The sequence below is a fragment of the Paroedura picta genome, chromosome 18 (assembly GCF_049243985.1).
Source record: "Paroedura picta isolate Pp20150507F chromosome 18, Ppicta_v3.0, whole genome shotgun sequence".
Classification (NCBI taxonomy): Eukaryota; Metazoa; Chordata; class Lepidosauria; order Squamata; family Gekkonidae; genus Paroedura; species Paroedura picta.
The window spans coordinates 6,129,822-6,145,328 of record NC_135386.1 but is presented as its reverse complement, the minus strand read 5'-3'; the positions used below and the strand labels follow the sequence as shown (position 1 = coordinate 6,145,328).

At 44.1% G+C, this 15,507-nt stretch overlaps 1 protein-coding gene and 1 long non-coding RNA gene across 5 annotated transcripts in view; one reads left to right on the top strand and one right to left on the bottom strand.

The window, feature by feature from the left end:
- Positions 1-15,507, bottom strand: part of MYO5C (myosin VC) — a 43,603-nt gene that overhangs the window by 11,074 nt on the left and 17,022 nt on the right. Inside the window, exons 12-30 of one of the 4 annotated variants that reach the window (XM_077318091.1) lie at positions 15,278-15,418; positions 14,232-14,357; positions 13,385-13,468; positions 12,992-13,126; positions 11,997-12,094; positions 11,452-11,538; positions 11,000-11,111; positions 9,997-10,208; positions 8,649-8,814; positions 7,847-7,993; positions 6,647-6,811; positions 6,373-6,466; positions 5,811-5,874; positions 4,742-4,922; positions 3,736-3,829; positions 2,887-2,956; positions 2,709-2,789; positions 2,078-2,261; positions 863-956 (exon numbers count right to left, since the gene is read on the bottom strand). In XM_077318091.1, coding sequence (XP_077174206.1) covers positions 863-956; positions 2,078-2,261; positions 2,709-2,789; positions 2,887-2,956; positions 3,736-3,829; positions 4,742-4,922; positions 5,811-5,874; positions 6,373-6,466; positions 6,647-6,811; positions 7,847-7,993; positions 8,649-8,814; positions 9,997-10,208; positions 11,000-11,111; positions 11,452-11,538; positions 11,997-12,094; positions 12,992-13,126; positions 13,385-13,468; positions 14,232-14,357; positions 15,278-15,418 — 2,335 coding nt within the window. The remainder of the gene's footprint in view (positions 1-862; positions 957-2,077; positions 2,262-2,708; positions 2,790-2,886; positions 2,957-3,735; positions 3,830-4,741; positions 4,923-5,810; positions 5,875-6,372; positions 6,467-6,646; positions 6,812-7,846; positions 7,994-8,648; positions 8,815-9,996; positions 10,209-10,999; positions 11,112-11,451; positions 11,539-11,996; positions 12,095-12,991; positions 13,127-13,384; positions 13,469-14,231; positions 14,358-15,277; positions 15,419-15,507) is intronic. The other 3 variants (XM_077318092.1, XM_077318093.1, XM_077318094.1) reach the window with 3 other exon arrangements.
- Positions 7,969-10,206, top strand: LOC143827969 (uncharacterized). The gene is made up of 3 exons (XR_013227455.1): positions 7,969-8,088; positions 8,673-8,887; positions 10,077-10,206. It is a non-coding gene; the product is annotated as an uncharacterized LOC143827969 (long non-coding RNA).

The following is a 15,507-nucleotide window of genomic DNA, read 5'->3' as shown; positions in this document are numbered from 1 at the left end:
TTGCATCCCTGCAACTCATCTTTGCATGGCAAATTGTCATTTGTCGGCTTTCAGAAAGACAGCCAGCTACGGGTCGAAGAAGGGGCCATGCGCAATAGACACCATTCACACATTTCTCTTTAGTTACGTGGGGTACAAATGCAGTGCACATAAAATGTTCAGCCTGCGCTATTAAACATCTGAAGGTGCTTTACAAGTCAGGCCACTAGTACATCTAGAGAGCCAGTTTGGTGTAGTGGTTAGGAGTGCGGACTTCTAATCTGGCATGCCAGGTTCGATTCTGCACTCCCCCACATGCAGCCAGCTGGGTGGCCTTGGGCTCCCCACGGCACTGATCAAGCTGTTCTGACCGAGCAGTGATATCAGGGCTCTCTCAGCCTCACCCACCCCACAGGGTGTCTGTTGTGGGGAGAGGAATGGGAAGGCGACTGTAAGCCACTGAGTCTCCTTCGGGTAGGGAAAAGCGGCATATAAGAACCAACTCTTCTTCTTCTTCTTCTACATCTAGGGAGCATTCTCAAGCAGGTCTACCCCAAATTAATCCCCATTTTATTTAATGGGGCTTAGTCCCACAACAGTTATTACGATCACAGTCCTAGTCATTACTATTCTGACTAGCAACAGCTCTCCGAAGTCTCAGGCAGGCCCTCCCAGTTTATTTATTTATTTATTTAATCTCAGAGTTGGAAGTAACCATCGGGGTCATTTAGCCCCAAGCCCTGCTAATGCAGCAAATACATCGATAATATCCCTGACAAACAGTTATCCGTCAGATGCTTAAAAACCTCCAGTGACAAACGTCTGGATGAGGCTTTGGGTATGAGAGGCCAAGGGCCGAACCTGGTCCAGATTGTTAAATCACCTTTATTCCTTGCGGTTTCTTCTTGAAGACGGTTTTCGAGATCCCTCTTGTGCTTCTGGAGTTCAGACAACTGCTGCTTGAGATCTGGGATCATCTTCATACAAAGGGCGGAAATAGTCAAAATAAAACGTCATGCTGGAGTTTAGGGCAGAAATTTAAACAGACGGTATCCTAACTGCTGCAGGCCTTTGTAGGAAAAGTAGGGTAAAAAGATTTCTACTCTATAAATAAACGAAATCTGGTGGGATCATTGATTTTTTTTTATTGACACACACTGCGCAGACCCAAGACTGTATTGTGTTATTCAGAGACACAAAATATAATTGGAAAAGAAACAATTTTATTTACATGCAAGCAGAGTGGTAACATGATGCAATAAAACAATACAGAATTGTTTCTGAAGCTATTTGTACTGTGCATCAATTCTGGGATTCTACAACCAATCAATGTGATGACATTTTCCCTTTCGCTCAAAACTGATTTGGCTGAAAAGGAATTGGCATTCTCAGGTTCACAGGAACTCCCTTATGCCCTGTCCTGAAAGTCCTCTTGCTGTCTTCTTCAGAAGTTCTAGAACTAGAAATACATGCCAGGTCATCTGGCAGTTTTCCTGAACAACTAACAGGTTACTTAGCTATTGCCAGCGTGGGGTAGTAGTTAAGAGGAGCGGCTTCTAATTTGATTCCCTGCTCCTCCACATGCATCCAGCTGGGTGACCTTGGGCTCATCACAGCCTTGATAGTGCTGTTCTGACTGAGCAGTCTCGTCAGAGCTCTCCCAGCCTCCCCTCCCTCACAGGGTGTCTGTTGTGGGGAGAAGAAGGGAAGGCGATTGTAAGCCGCTTTGAGACTCCTTCAGGCAGTGAAAAGCAGGATAGAAGAAGAGTTGGATCTTATATGACGCTTTCTCTACCAGACAGAGTCTCAAAGTGGCATATAATCACCTTCCCTTTCCTCTCCCCACAACAGACACCCTGTGAGGTGGGTGAGGCTGAGAGAGCCCTGATATCACTGCCCGGTCAGAACAGCTCTATCAAGGCCTTAAGCAATATGCATTTTCTTTCTTGCTTTATATTGTCTTAACTTGCCGTTAAACTTAGTACTGGGCCAATTTAGTACAGGAGCTAAAACTGACTCCTTCTAAGGAATTAAAATGTGCTGAACTCAACAGAACCGTTCGGAGGCCTTTCCAAGTTCCATAACATTTGGCCCTCACCATGTTTTCCGAGGTCAGTCTGGCAACCTGCAGTCGAATGCTGTCGTTGATATCGTTCTCCTCTCTGAACAGCTTCTGCAAATGGCTGATTTCTTGACTGAGATGTTCCACTTTAGAGCTGAGGCCGTCTATTTCCCTCTCGTAGTTCTCCTTCTGAGACTGGAAGTGGTTTTCCAGCACTCTGCTCAAAGGAGAGACGCACAAGGAAGTAAAAACCCAGTCTAAAATCGTTTGCTCTTGTGACGGGAATCCCAAGAGCGATCTGACATAAAACCAAAGCACTTGAAATGCCATTCATTAGGTTCCCCCACCTTCCCAGCTAAGCTTATTTGTTTTAATAAGACTGGCAAAGGGGAAGATTACTGAGGGATGCTCCCTTCATCAACACGGTACCAGGAACAGCTATAACGCTACAAATACAATTTATTCAAACGGCGTAGATTTCTGAAATTGAAAGTGCTCTAAAGCTGCACTAGATATAGTTTGGGTGGTATTCTCGAAAGATTCTTGATCCCCATTTATTGATCCCTGTTCCATTAGTTATTAATTGTTATGATATCGGATGTGTTTCAGTATTCCAAAGCTGGACTTCAAACCAAAAGCCATTAGCAAATAAGGGGTAAAAGCTAACCTGGTGGCTTTTTTAAGGCCTTCGTAAGCAAACCAAAGTTCTCCATCTTCATTCAAGTGCTCCAGGTCTTCAGTAGACAATCTAGGACACAAAGCAAAAAGAGAAAAGACTATGGAAGACAAATCTTAAATAATGTACAATTCGTAAGAAAAAAAATCAACATTTCCCCAGAATGTACCTATACCTGCTCCTCACATCTGCAAAATCATAACTGTCCAGAATTTGCCTTGTGACATCTGACATTTTTTCTGCAAATTAAAAAAAAAAAAAACTAGGATTAGGATTAAATTTTCACTTTGGCAGGACAATCTAATAGATCTCATTTTTCTGTTGTACTGCCAATTCTCATTTTGGTTGTAAATAATGTGCAATTTGCTGCTTCTACATGACTCAGAACCAGAAAATTCCAACAAGCTTGCTGGCCAAACCTCCCCTCTTTGCTACAGTATAAAAAACAATTATCAAAAAGGCTAAAGGTAAAGGTATCCCCTGTGCAAGCACAGAGTCATGTCTGACCCTTGGGGTGACGCCCTCTAGCGTTTTCATGGCAGACTCAATACGGGGTGGTTTGCCAGTGCCTTCCCCAGTCATTACCATTTACCCCCCAGCAAGCTGGGTCCTCATTTGACCGACCTCGGAAGGATGGAAGGCTGAGTCAACCTTGAGCCGGCTGCTGGGAGTGAACTCCCAGCCTCATAGGCAAAGTTTTCAGACGGCTGCCTTACCACTCTGCGCCACAAGAGGCTCTTCAAAAAGGCTAAAGGTTCACAAAAGACATCCTAATCTCAGCACAGTTCTGGTAAGAAGCATCAGCTGTTTCCAAATTTTCACCCAGAAAAGGAAAGGAGACTTTGTATTACATGCAGGAAAAGGTGAACTTGTAAGAGGCAGCTGAAATACTGAACTTGTAAGAGAACTGAAAGAGCGCACGTTCCTGACCAGTGAACATGCTAATCTGAACAAACGGAAGCCTGTATCAACCCAGCTCGCCTCGTCACTACGGAGGAGAAAAGGTTTCAAAATGTACCTCTCATTTCACGCTTCTGGGACTGCAGCTGCTTCTCTACATCCATCTTCTGACTCTGAATAAGTTCAATTTCTTTTTGCAATTCAGGTATTGTCTGAAGCCATCGGAAAAGGGTTACACGAAACACAGTCCAATAAAATAAAGGGAATACGGGGGGGGGGGGGGGAGGGGAAGATCACAATTTAAAGCATGGTTCCCCGAAATGATGTCATTCTGAAGTTTTTTCAGAACTTAAAAACATCAGAAGAGCCCTGCTGGATCAGACCAGGGGTCCATCTAGTCTAGCATCTTGTATCACGCAGTGGCCAACCAGTTCCCCTGGAGGGTCAACAACAGGGCAGAGAGGCTGAGGCCTTTATAAGAACCTAAGAAGAGCTCTGCTGGATCATACCAGCATCCTCTTCCAGAGGTCCAACAACAGGGCAGAGAGGCTGATACCTTCTTAAGAACAGAAGAAGAACAGAAGAAGAACCAGTGGTCCATCGAATCCAGCATCCTGTCCCTCTCACCCAGTGGCCTCTGACTGCCTCTGAATATGGAGGCTTGCTTCAGTCACCATGTCTGATAGTCACTCCATGAATCCATGTGATCTTTTTAAATGCCGCCTCTGTGCCTGTGGCCATCACTATATTTTCTAGCATCAAAATCCACATTGTAATCACTCTAATTTACTTAAAATTACCTAGAATCAGGGCAAGAGATGATATATTCAGACCGCGTTTGGATGCTTCCAGATACACGTTCCTAGAGGGTTAAGCTACGCTAATCGAGTGCAGCATGGAGCCACATAGGCCAGGAGATTAGTACCGCTGACCACCCAAACCCACCTAAACAGCTTGTGAACTCTTTGCTTCCTGCCATTAAACTGATTTTCAATCCATACTAGAGCTTGTCCTCATCCTAGTTGCTTGGAAGTGCCTATTTGTGCCACTCAGCAAACAAAACGTGGGACAAACCCAATCTTTGCTGAATATTTTTCACGGGAAGCTTCAGTTGCCACCCCTACCTTGGCCTGGTTTGTAAGTGCCGCGACTTCCATTTTTAAACCAGCACGGCTTTGAAGCTCCTCCTGAAGGTGATTTTGGAGCTGATCGTTTTCTTCTCGGAGGGTTTTCATTTCTGCTTTCAGAGACTCAATCTGCGTTTCGCAGTCCTGCTTCTGGTTATGAAAGTTTTTCTCGAGAGTTCTAGGAAGATTTCGGAAAAGACGGAAAGGTGTGCTAGCAAGGTGTACTGCCAGGTTATCGATAACCTGCTTAACACCTGCCATTAACAATGCTTTTTATTCCTACTATAGACAATATACATTCTTTTGTAGAGAAACACAGACTTTGGCATTGCCCTGTGGGGAGCAAAAACAGACAAGCGGTCCCCCAGAAAGGTAGGGCCCAAGCCGCGGATGGCCTTAAAGGTCTTAGAATTCACCTTCCAAGCAACCATAACCTTCAGGTGAACTGATCTCTGTTGCCCGTAAATCAACTGTAATCCCAGGAAACCTCCTGCCACCACTCAGAGGTTGCAAAACATTTTTTGTGACCCTAGTGTGTAGGGGAAAGCACAAACCATAGTTTGTCATTTGAATAAACAACAAACTATGATTTGCTCCAACTGCAGAAATCATGCATTGCTGGGCTAGGTGCGAGAGGAGAGAGCAGGGGAAGCACACAAGCCTGTTTTGTTAATTTAGGAAAACCCATTAAGGTTAAGGTTAAGGTATCCCCTGCTGTGCAAGCACCGAGTCATGTCTGACCCTTGGGGTGACACCCTCCAGCGTTTTCATGGCAGACTCAATACGGGGTGGTTTGCCAGTGCCTTCCCCAGTCATTACCGTTTACCCCCCAGCAAGCTGGGTACTCATTTTACCGACCTCGGAAGGACGGAAAGCTGAGTCAACCTTGAGCCGGCTGCTGAGATTGAACTTCCAGCCTCATGGACAGAGCTTCAGACACCATGTCGGCTGCCTTAACACTCTGCGCCACAAGAAGCTCTTAGGGAAACCCATTATTTGCCATTAAATCTAAACAACTGCTACTTCTAAAAAAGCTGCAATTTAAAAGTCATGCTAAATTTCATACATTCGTTGTCTTTCTTCCTTTTGAACGTCAGCAAAGAGTTGTTTTGTCAGGTCATCCATTTTATCTGCAGAAAGATAATTCCATATTTTAAAAAAACTTTATATGGAAGACAAAAATTAATCAAACGTGAGTATCATTTCAGTTCCAGCAAAAAAATCTGCAGGGAGCAATGCCAGAGAGTCCACCTTCAATCGCAGATCTGTTCTCCAGGAGAACGGATCTCAGTCACCAGCCCATAAATTGTAATAGTGGGAGATCTCCAGGCGCCAACTGGAGACTGGCATCCCTAACTGGAAGCCAGATTCCCAAGACTCAGAGGGGGGTGAGCACAAATGGTGGCAGGGGTCTACTCTTTTTCTTTCCCCCTCTACTTGGGGAAATATGTGGGGGGTCAGGGACCCTTCCCATATGGGGCATGGGGCAATGGCCCCTCCTGCTCATTGGCTAAGACCCTTCTGGCCTCTGTGCTGCTTTGCAAATGCAGGAAACCCTAGCCCCTGTATCCTGCTGTGCTTCCTTCCGATGATCTCAAAGGTATCACAGATATCTGTGAATCACGGACCTTTCATTTCCTCGGTTGTCTCCTGAAGCTTCCGTTCTAGTTCCTCCTTCTGTTTTTGCAGCTCTACGTTTCGATTTTCAAGTTCTGAGATCCGCTGAAAAGGAAGAGGTATAGATAGCCAAAACTGGTCAAAAGGCAGGCTGCCCTTTTTTGAGCAATCACGGATTTAATTAGCGCATACATGTTTCAAAGCACTCATAATTTCTAGGCACAATTACTGCCACATCAGTTGTGCTCGAGCTGTTAGTTTATTGCAGGGGCCACTAATTTTTACCTGTTGATAACCATCCCTGTTCCTCTTCTCTTTCTCTTCAGTCGCTTTCTTTTGCGTGGCTAATTTTTCAAGATCCAGGTGGAGCTTTTGGATGGTTTCCACATCATTGGAGTGGCTTGAGGCCAGAGTGGTCAATCTCTCCAGCAAGGCATGATTTTCCTTGGTCTAAAATGAGTACAAAATTAAGAGTAGGCAGCAGAAATTCCCTATTGGTCCATTTAGGCTACGGGTAAAATTAACATGGCCCTTTCGACACAGAATCCAAGAGGCTCGGTTACCGCTTATTTTATTTACCAAGTAGAATCACAGAATCATAGAGTTGGAAGGGGCCATACAGGCCATCTAGTCATAGAATCACAGAATCATAGAGTTGGAAGGGGCCATACAGGCCATCTAGTCATAGAATCACAGAATCATAGAGTTGGAAGGGGCCATACAGGCCATCTAGTCATAGAATCATAGAATCATAGAGTTGGAAGGGGCCATACAGGCCATCTAGTCATAGAATCATGGAATCATAGAGTTGGAAGGGGCCATACAGGCCATCTAGTCCAACCCCCTGCTCAATGCAGGATCAGCCCAAAGCATCCTAAAACATCCTAAAGCATGCCCAAACCATCCTATATATAATAATATCTTTTCTGGCTTTAAAAAGAAGAATGCTAAAAACATAGCTGTTTTTTTGTACCCTGCTTTTTACAATCACCTTTCCTTCCTCTCACCACAGCAGACGCCCTGTGAGGTAGGTGAGACAGAGAGAGCCCTGAGAGAACTGTGACATTAGCACTGTTCTATTACTTCAAATGAACTAGAAACTCCTTTTTTAAAAGACCTTTTAACTTTTTAAAAGAAAAGTGGCTATAAGCGCAGTTACCACTTCACTCAACGTTATAAAGTCGACGTCTGCAAGTTGACAACCTCGGTGGCGGCATATGGAGGAGGAGTCAGGAATCAAACTCAGCTCATGAGATTAGAGTCTGCTACTTTTTAACCACTTCCCCGCACTGGATCTCAAGATCGAGCAGGGAGCATGGGGGCATAAAGAGGACCACAACCCAGGAAGGTCACAGCACAGATGTATGTACTAGCGCCCACTGTATTCATGGCTTTGCCTCTAGTTAGTCTATAAAATATAAATGCCCATTATAATTTAAATGACAGAATACTAATGTCAAGTATGAACTGATACTTTTTATCTACCTGGTCTTCCAGTTTTTTCTGCAGCCGCTGTACCCTGTAGGAGAGCTGGATGTTCAACACAAAACGGCGAACATTCTGGAACCTGCGTCTGGCGAGCCAAGCTCGGGCGTGTTTCTGGAGAATGACAGCTTTGTGCTCTTCAAGCATCTGGATCAGAAGAAGAACTGCGTTTTATACCCCGCTTTACCCAAAGGAGTCTCAAAGCGGTTGACAATCACCTTCCCTTCCTCTCCTCACAACAGGTTGTTATGGAATGATGTTTTTACACGTAATATTGACACCAACAGGCACTTGCATAATGATTTATTTTATTTCTTGTATTGCATGCTCCATTCCCAGGGACTTGGCTTCATCTTGGGCCCCTCCTGGACGGTAGGGGTGGGGTGGGGGGACTGGGTTTAGAGCCAAGGGGAAGGGTTTACTGGGGGGATAGGAGAGGTTTTGTAATGTTTTGTATTGTTTTTTAATTGTTGTACACCACCGTGAGCCAACAGAGCGGTGAACAGCAGCAAATAAATATAATAAATAAATAAACAAACACACCAACCAACCAACCAACCAAAATGCCCCTCCATTGCTAGAGAGATCATAGCACCATTCGCAGACCGAATTGTTACCTTAATGCTGTTTTGGATGCTGTTGGGGTGTATTTTATAGTGTGGGTTATGGGTTTCAAGGTTTTAATGTGGTACTTAATGTTGTAATTTTAAATTGCTGCAAGTCACCGTGGGCCAGCCCTGCCAGGAGGGGCGGGACAAAAATCGAGAAAATAAATTAAATAAACACTTGATTGCTATTTTACCTTCCTGTATTTCTTCCTTGCCAGAAAGCCCCGGGTGAAAGCTTGGATCGTCAAAGCGGCCACACGGATGAGCTGGCAAAGTCTGCGCACCAGGTACCCCCGGCAGTGCTTCTGGAGAACAATAGCCGCCCATGCTTCTTTTAGGGCCCTTGCGGTTACCGTTTGTCTGCAGAGAAGATAAATGATCCTTGGCCAATGCCTTCTCAGAAACAGCTGGTGCACAATTCACTCCGACTGAGGTAACGCAATGAGCATCCCGTGCGAACCCAACACCCACGTTTAATTTGTTGCAAATATTTAGGTCGGGAAGTCACTGGGAGGCACCAGTAACAGCAGAATCAAAGAAGTGTTTAGCTATGAGGGGCAACAAGCTACCTATCTACTTATTTATGGATTTATGGGCTTCATTCATACCCTGCTTTTCTCCCTGCTGGGAACCCAAAGCAGCTTACATTATTGTGCCTGAATCAGGGACCGGATTGGGGGGTGTGGGGAGGATTACACAGTGCTGGGAGGAAGCCACACCCCTGTCGGATCACAGGTTGGTGCCACAGCACCTCCACCTGCTTCTTGTCCGAGCTGCAAGCCAGAGACAAGTCTGAGCAAGGCCCAATGGCCCCAAATCCCTTCCACTCAGGCACAAATGGCTCCCTCAGATCTTGGCTTCTGGGAACCTGTCTTTTCTACTGCTCCAATTTATCTATCCTGGGAAGAGACAGCCAGTTAGCAATTCCTGGAGCAATTTTATCCTCTTTTACCAGAATTTTAGTTAAGTAAAAGGATCGCCGACAGTTTTAATCACATGCAATTTTTTAAAAAAAAATGATTTCAGGGAGTGCAAAACTTCTCTTGTGGATGTTGCATGTAATACCGTATCCCTCCCTCAGTAAATAAGCCCTGTAACTGTTGATAGAATGGAATCTGATCAGCCAGAACAAGGACAGCAAAATGAGCTTCCCCTGCATATTTCAGTTACTAAATTGCCAGTGGATTCTAGGCCAACCCATACTCTAAATTTTGGTCCAGGACATGAGAGTTCAAGAGGTTTGTGACAAAACATCTCTAGCATGGTATAGGCTGCCCATTCCAGCTTGAAATTCTTCCTGTTATTCCTAGTTGGGATTGATTGCTACTACCCAAGATCCCAAGGAGGGAGGGACTGAGAGAAGGAAAGGGAATAGGGATCTCCTAGACTAACAACAAACAGTCGGGCCCCAAGAACACAGAAACCAGGAACAAACATCTGTTCCAGCGTAGCAACTGCCAGATGTAATTCTAGGCATGACCTCTGTCCTCCCATCAAGTCACATGTTCGTCAATAAGTAACAGGGCTTTGGGGCTCAGTTACCGTACAGCACGCTGTCCTCGGTAATACTGTTGTATCGTGATCGCTGCCTGTCTTATATGAAGGAATTTTTTCCTTTCAAGCCATCCTCGGATATTCTTCTGGATCACGACGCATGCTTGCCGCAGCTTATCGGAACGTAGCTTTTCCAGATAAGCAACTTGTCCTGCTCTGAAGAAGATTTTTGTTCTGCCAAACTGATACTGGCTGGGATCCTGGGGTGGGAAAAGTGAGATGTGCTTAAAATCTGTTGCAAGAAGATACAAATTCATGGAAGCAACAACGGGAGCTGCACGTGGAGGCAGGGTGTGAAAAACTCAGAGAACTAGCAGTGACGGCCAAGCTAACTAGCTTGGTTCATCATAGGCCAACAGAAGAATTTCAAAAACATTGGGATGAGTATTTAAAATGTCAGTGAAATTCCTGTTCTAAAACTTTCTGGAACATCTATAATACTGTTAAAAAATTATATACTATATATAAATGATAATCGTTGTGAGTTCCTGCATTGTGCAGGGGGTTGGACTGGATGACCTTGGAGGTCCCTTCCAAATCTATGATCCTATAAGAGACAAATTCTAATGCCAGCCTTCTTAAAACAGCAGTAACATATTTGGGGCAATAATGCCCTTTCATTTAAGGTAAGGTAAGGTAAGGTATCCCCTGTGCAAGCACCAGGTCATGTCTGACCATTGGGGTGACACCCTCTAGCGTATTCATGGCAGACTCAATATGGGGTGGTTTGCCAGTGCCTTCCCCAGTCATTACCATTTACCCCCCAGCAAGCTGGGTACTCATTTTACCGACCTCGGAAGGATGGAAGGCTGAGTCGACCTTGAGCCGGCTGCTGGGATCGAACTCCCAGCCTCATGGGCAGAGCTTTCAGGCTGCATATCTGCTGCCTTACCACTCTGCGCCACAAGAGGCTCATGCCCTTTCATTTACATGTGGCAAATGAAGACTGGGAGTTTCATACTAAAAACAGAACAGTACCAAGAACTCTGACCTGGATTAGCCGCTGCAAAACAATCTTGCAAATCTGTTTTTTGTCATTTAAAGAGAGCTCCTGCTGAGACATAAGGATGCTGTAACGGCTGTAGAACTCAATGTAAGTCCACCTGTAAAATAAAATGAGTGTTAGAGTCAACTGATTTAATTGGCAGAAGAGAAGTCATTGTCAGTCAGTTATGAATTTTACTGCTTATCGCTTAGGCCCTTGTAAGACATTGCAAAACAGAATATATACAGAAATTCCAGCATGTGCATAAGACTTTAACATTCACATTATCTATAAAATAATTTGCCACCGATTTTGCCGTAATTTTCTTTGTAGCCACTGCAAAAAGGGATACTTTATGAGTGACATGATGATCGGTATCTGTTAAAAACGAATACATTTTATTTACGTCGGTCAGTCTGTAGTGAAATAACTGACACCAAAAGGGGACCACGGCTTACCTGGATGGGTAACTTTGAGAGCTAATCCGAATGGTTTCTAAAACGCCACAGGCTCGTAATTGCTGAACTACTCTTTTTGAATCAAACCTAAGGGCAAACAATAAAATAGTCATTCATGACGGATTTCCTAAGGCTTTTGCCCTATAATGATCTAACCCATTATGTCCCATGATATTATAGATCAGGGGTAGTCAAACTGCGGCCCTCCAGATGTTCGTGGACTACAATTCCCAGGAGCCCCTGCCAGCATTCGCTGGCAGGGGCTCCTGGGAACTGTAGTCCACGGACATCTGGAGGGCCGCAGTTTGACTACCCCTGTTATCGATGGACAACTGTAATCGAAGCAAAACACAGTTGTACATGACAGGTTACCTTTCTGTTGGAATAATTTATTCCATGCTTATCTGAAATTCTATGGGAAGCAGATTTAAGTCATGCTAGAGGAAAATGCTTCTAATGCGCAACTGTCATGCAGCCATTTCCACCTCATAACACTTTTTCCTATTCATGATAATGTCACATTGCAGTTGAACAAATTTACTCACTCAAAGGGCAGCTTCTGGTCGTTGGGCTTTATGCATCGGACGTAATGAGGCGTGGTCGCGTTCAGTGTCTCCATTAATAAATACAAAGAGCTGCAGAACTAGAAGAAAATAGGAAGTCCTTCATGGCAAAATCCTTAGCTGGCAACAGCTTGTCACAGAAAACACAGATGATCTCCAAATGAGGACAGGGGTTGTCAAAGAGGATGGGCAGGAGAGGGGTTTGTTTTTCCTCCAGACAGTTTAGAGCAGGGGTAGTCAACCTGTGGTCCTCCTGATGTCCGTGGACTACAATTCCCATGAGCCCCTGCCAGTGTTTGCTGGCAGGGGGTCATGGGAAATGTAGTCCATGAACATCTGGAGGACCACAGGTTGACTACCCCTGGTTTAGAGAAAGAGGGCAAAATTCTACAGCCCTGGTCATCCTGGGAACCCAGAGAAATGGGCAAATCGTGTGATCCTCTTCGTGGCTGGATTGGGTCGGTGTTGGGAAGGGAGACCAGAGACAGGGTTGCTACGGTGACACCTGGAGAGCTCCTGCTATTACTATCGATTGCCAGGTGACCCAAGATCAATTCCCCTGGAGAAAATGGACACTTTGGAAATGCACCCTGCTAAACTCCCCCTCCTCCTCAAACCCTGCCTTCTCCAGGCTCCACGCCCAAAATCTCCAGACCAAATACGGCAACACTGCAACGCTCTAGATGTTAGATTATCTTAGTCCTCCATGTTCCAGTATGGTGGGAATGGGGAACAGACCTTTGTATTTATGGTCACTATACATTTATGGTCCCACTATACATAAGCACGATGACCAAAGAAGACACAAAAGCTATGCATATTCGAAATCGGCCTGTTTTGGGTGCTTATTTTCTGTGCACAGTGGCCATGCCAAGGAGGTTTTAAATCACCACAATGCAAAATTAAAGCCCCGCCTAGTAAAAGGTTCATAATGTTGCTACTCAGGGTCTTTGTCTCCAAGAAAAATTTTAAGGTACCTTGTTGCCCACTGTTGTCCGGAACTGTTTATTAGGCGGCTTGATCACCGTTTTTGCGGGCTTAACTTTGATAGATGAGCTGAACGGGGAAAGTAGCACTGGATTGTCTTGAAAAAAGTTTGCACAGAGCTGAAACTGAAAAGAGATAACCGTTGGCGTGTTTTACAAAAAGGCTAAGGATATTTCCTGATAACGATGGATGGCCTGGAAATATATCGGAAAGCAGACCTTACTGGCAAAGACTATCACCACTGCTAGGCTACAATCTCCACCTCCTTTAAGTATTATGAACGTAGTAAAAGAAAACAGATTTTTTTGGTTTCCATAAATACATTACAGCAAATATAATGCCTTTTGTCATGGCAGAGCCAGGCTTGTGCCATGTTTACAAACCTTGCTGTTTTTCAAGATTTCGATCAATACTTCGTATACTGTATCTCTATTTTTTTCCAGAAATCCTTCACTTTTATACTCCACCTGTGTGAGAAAGGTGACATCAGCAATGGCAACGCAGCAAAACTGAGTTATTCAAGAGAGCTTTTCTATGCAGGCAACATAATTGCACTAAACTAAAACTAATTGACTCACAATTGACAAACTTATCAGGGATTGTGGTCTATACTACTATACTATACTAATGAACAGAGTGGTGAGACTAGGGGCTTTTGACCGCCAGCTCGAATAAATCCCTGCCGTCTACACTGAATTCAATTTCCACTTTGATTTTGGGCACTTTAAATTTTCCCTCTGCAACATGCATTATTGATCCGGAGTGACCCTACCTTTCCCCCGTGATATTCAGAAGTGGTTATAAGCCTTGATATTTTAAAAATTGCCATAAGTAAGTGTGCAGATTTCTGCTTTTTGTGAATTAAGCAGTCTTCCCTGATTGGCCAGGGCATCAGTTCAAAGACTTCCTGGATCCCGGTTGCAAGGCTTGTCTTAAAGTGACTGTGCTTCAGAAGCCCTAATTTCTCTCAGCAGAGATTTGCCTCTTGGATTTATTCCCCCTCCTCAGCTGTCTCCAGTCCTCTCCCCCCTCCCTCCCCTTGTTCAAGAAAAGAAAGAGGCTTCTGCTGCACTTGACTCCCGTCCCCGCTCTGAGTTTCAGTTCTGCTTTTAGACTTCTGGTTGGTAATACAACCCTTATTACTGGCTGTTTCTCCCATAATTCTCATACATAGTAAAAAATTTTATAATGTCTAGATTTGTAAAAGGAACAACGCAAGGAGCTCCCTACCTTATCAGCAAAGTGCTGGATGATGAAAGACGTGTTTGACATTCTTGGCTTTTCAAAGAGTGGGTTTTTATTGAGAAAATGATTGTACAACTTCTGAAGCCAGTTTTCATCAGTTCCTTGGGGGAGCTGCAAAGAAATGAGGCAGCAAGGTGCTCAAGTGTGCATTTATTGTAGGCATTTTGGTTGTAAGCTTTTTTGTGCATGCACATTTCTTCGGCTACTTTGAAATAGAAGTTACCAGTCCATATATAGAGGGTGAGCAGTAAATTAGCATACAGCATAATAAATGTGTTTAATAGACTAAACTATAACAACCTTAGTTTATATGGTTGTCATTGGTTTGGATTTAATTCTAAGGGCAAACATAGTAGAGGAAATTAATATATAAACATTGGTGATTTATGGCCAGCATGGAGGAGACGGATGGAATATAGCAGGGTCTCAGTTAATTGCTCTCAGCATTCCACAGTTAATAAGGATACATCTGCCTATCAATCTCTGGTTTTGAGATATTTTTCCCCTATGTTTTCTCCTATGTTTGACCATATAAACTAAGCTTGTTATTCCAGTTTGGTCCTTGCATCTGTTAAACACCTTTCTTATGCTGCTCTCTCATTTGCTGCTCACCCTCTACCCATATGTATGGACGGGTAACTTCCATCTCTATTTATCTGAAGAAGTGTGCATGCACCCAAAAGCTTTTACCTTGGATAAAAGCTCATTGGTCTTCAAAGGGCCATTGGACACAAGCCTTTTACTGTTATCTGAGAGGCTGATGCTCATGTGATGCCAGGACACATGCAGGAAGGGGCTTGTGGGATCTGTTTCCACGAATGAACACAACTGAAGCATTCCTTACAGAAGAAGAAATAGAGAAATCTATGGAATTGCTCTTACGTTCAAGGGACGTCCTGACGATGTGGTTGCAGAAATAACACGAGTGGTAAGCATGGAGTAGAAAACAGTATTAAGGAGAGGCAAAGCTGCATCCCAGAACAACTGATTCATCACAGCAAAACAAAAACAAGCCAAAATTGGGAACTCACCATGCATTCTTCATCCAGCAGGTCCAGAATGCCCATTTTAGCTTCAATGAGGTCAATGACTGGTTGGTTGTCATAGAAATCAATGAGTGTCCACGGGATATTTTCCTTCATGTATTCTTCTTGTTCCAGTTTAAAGACATGCTGATAATGAGATTGTCAAACACTTATCGCAACCAGACCGTTTAGTTAATTAAGGTCTTAATTATGGTCTAACTTAAATGTATGGCTGT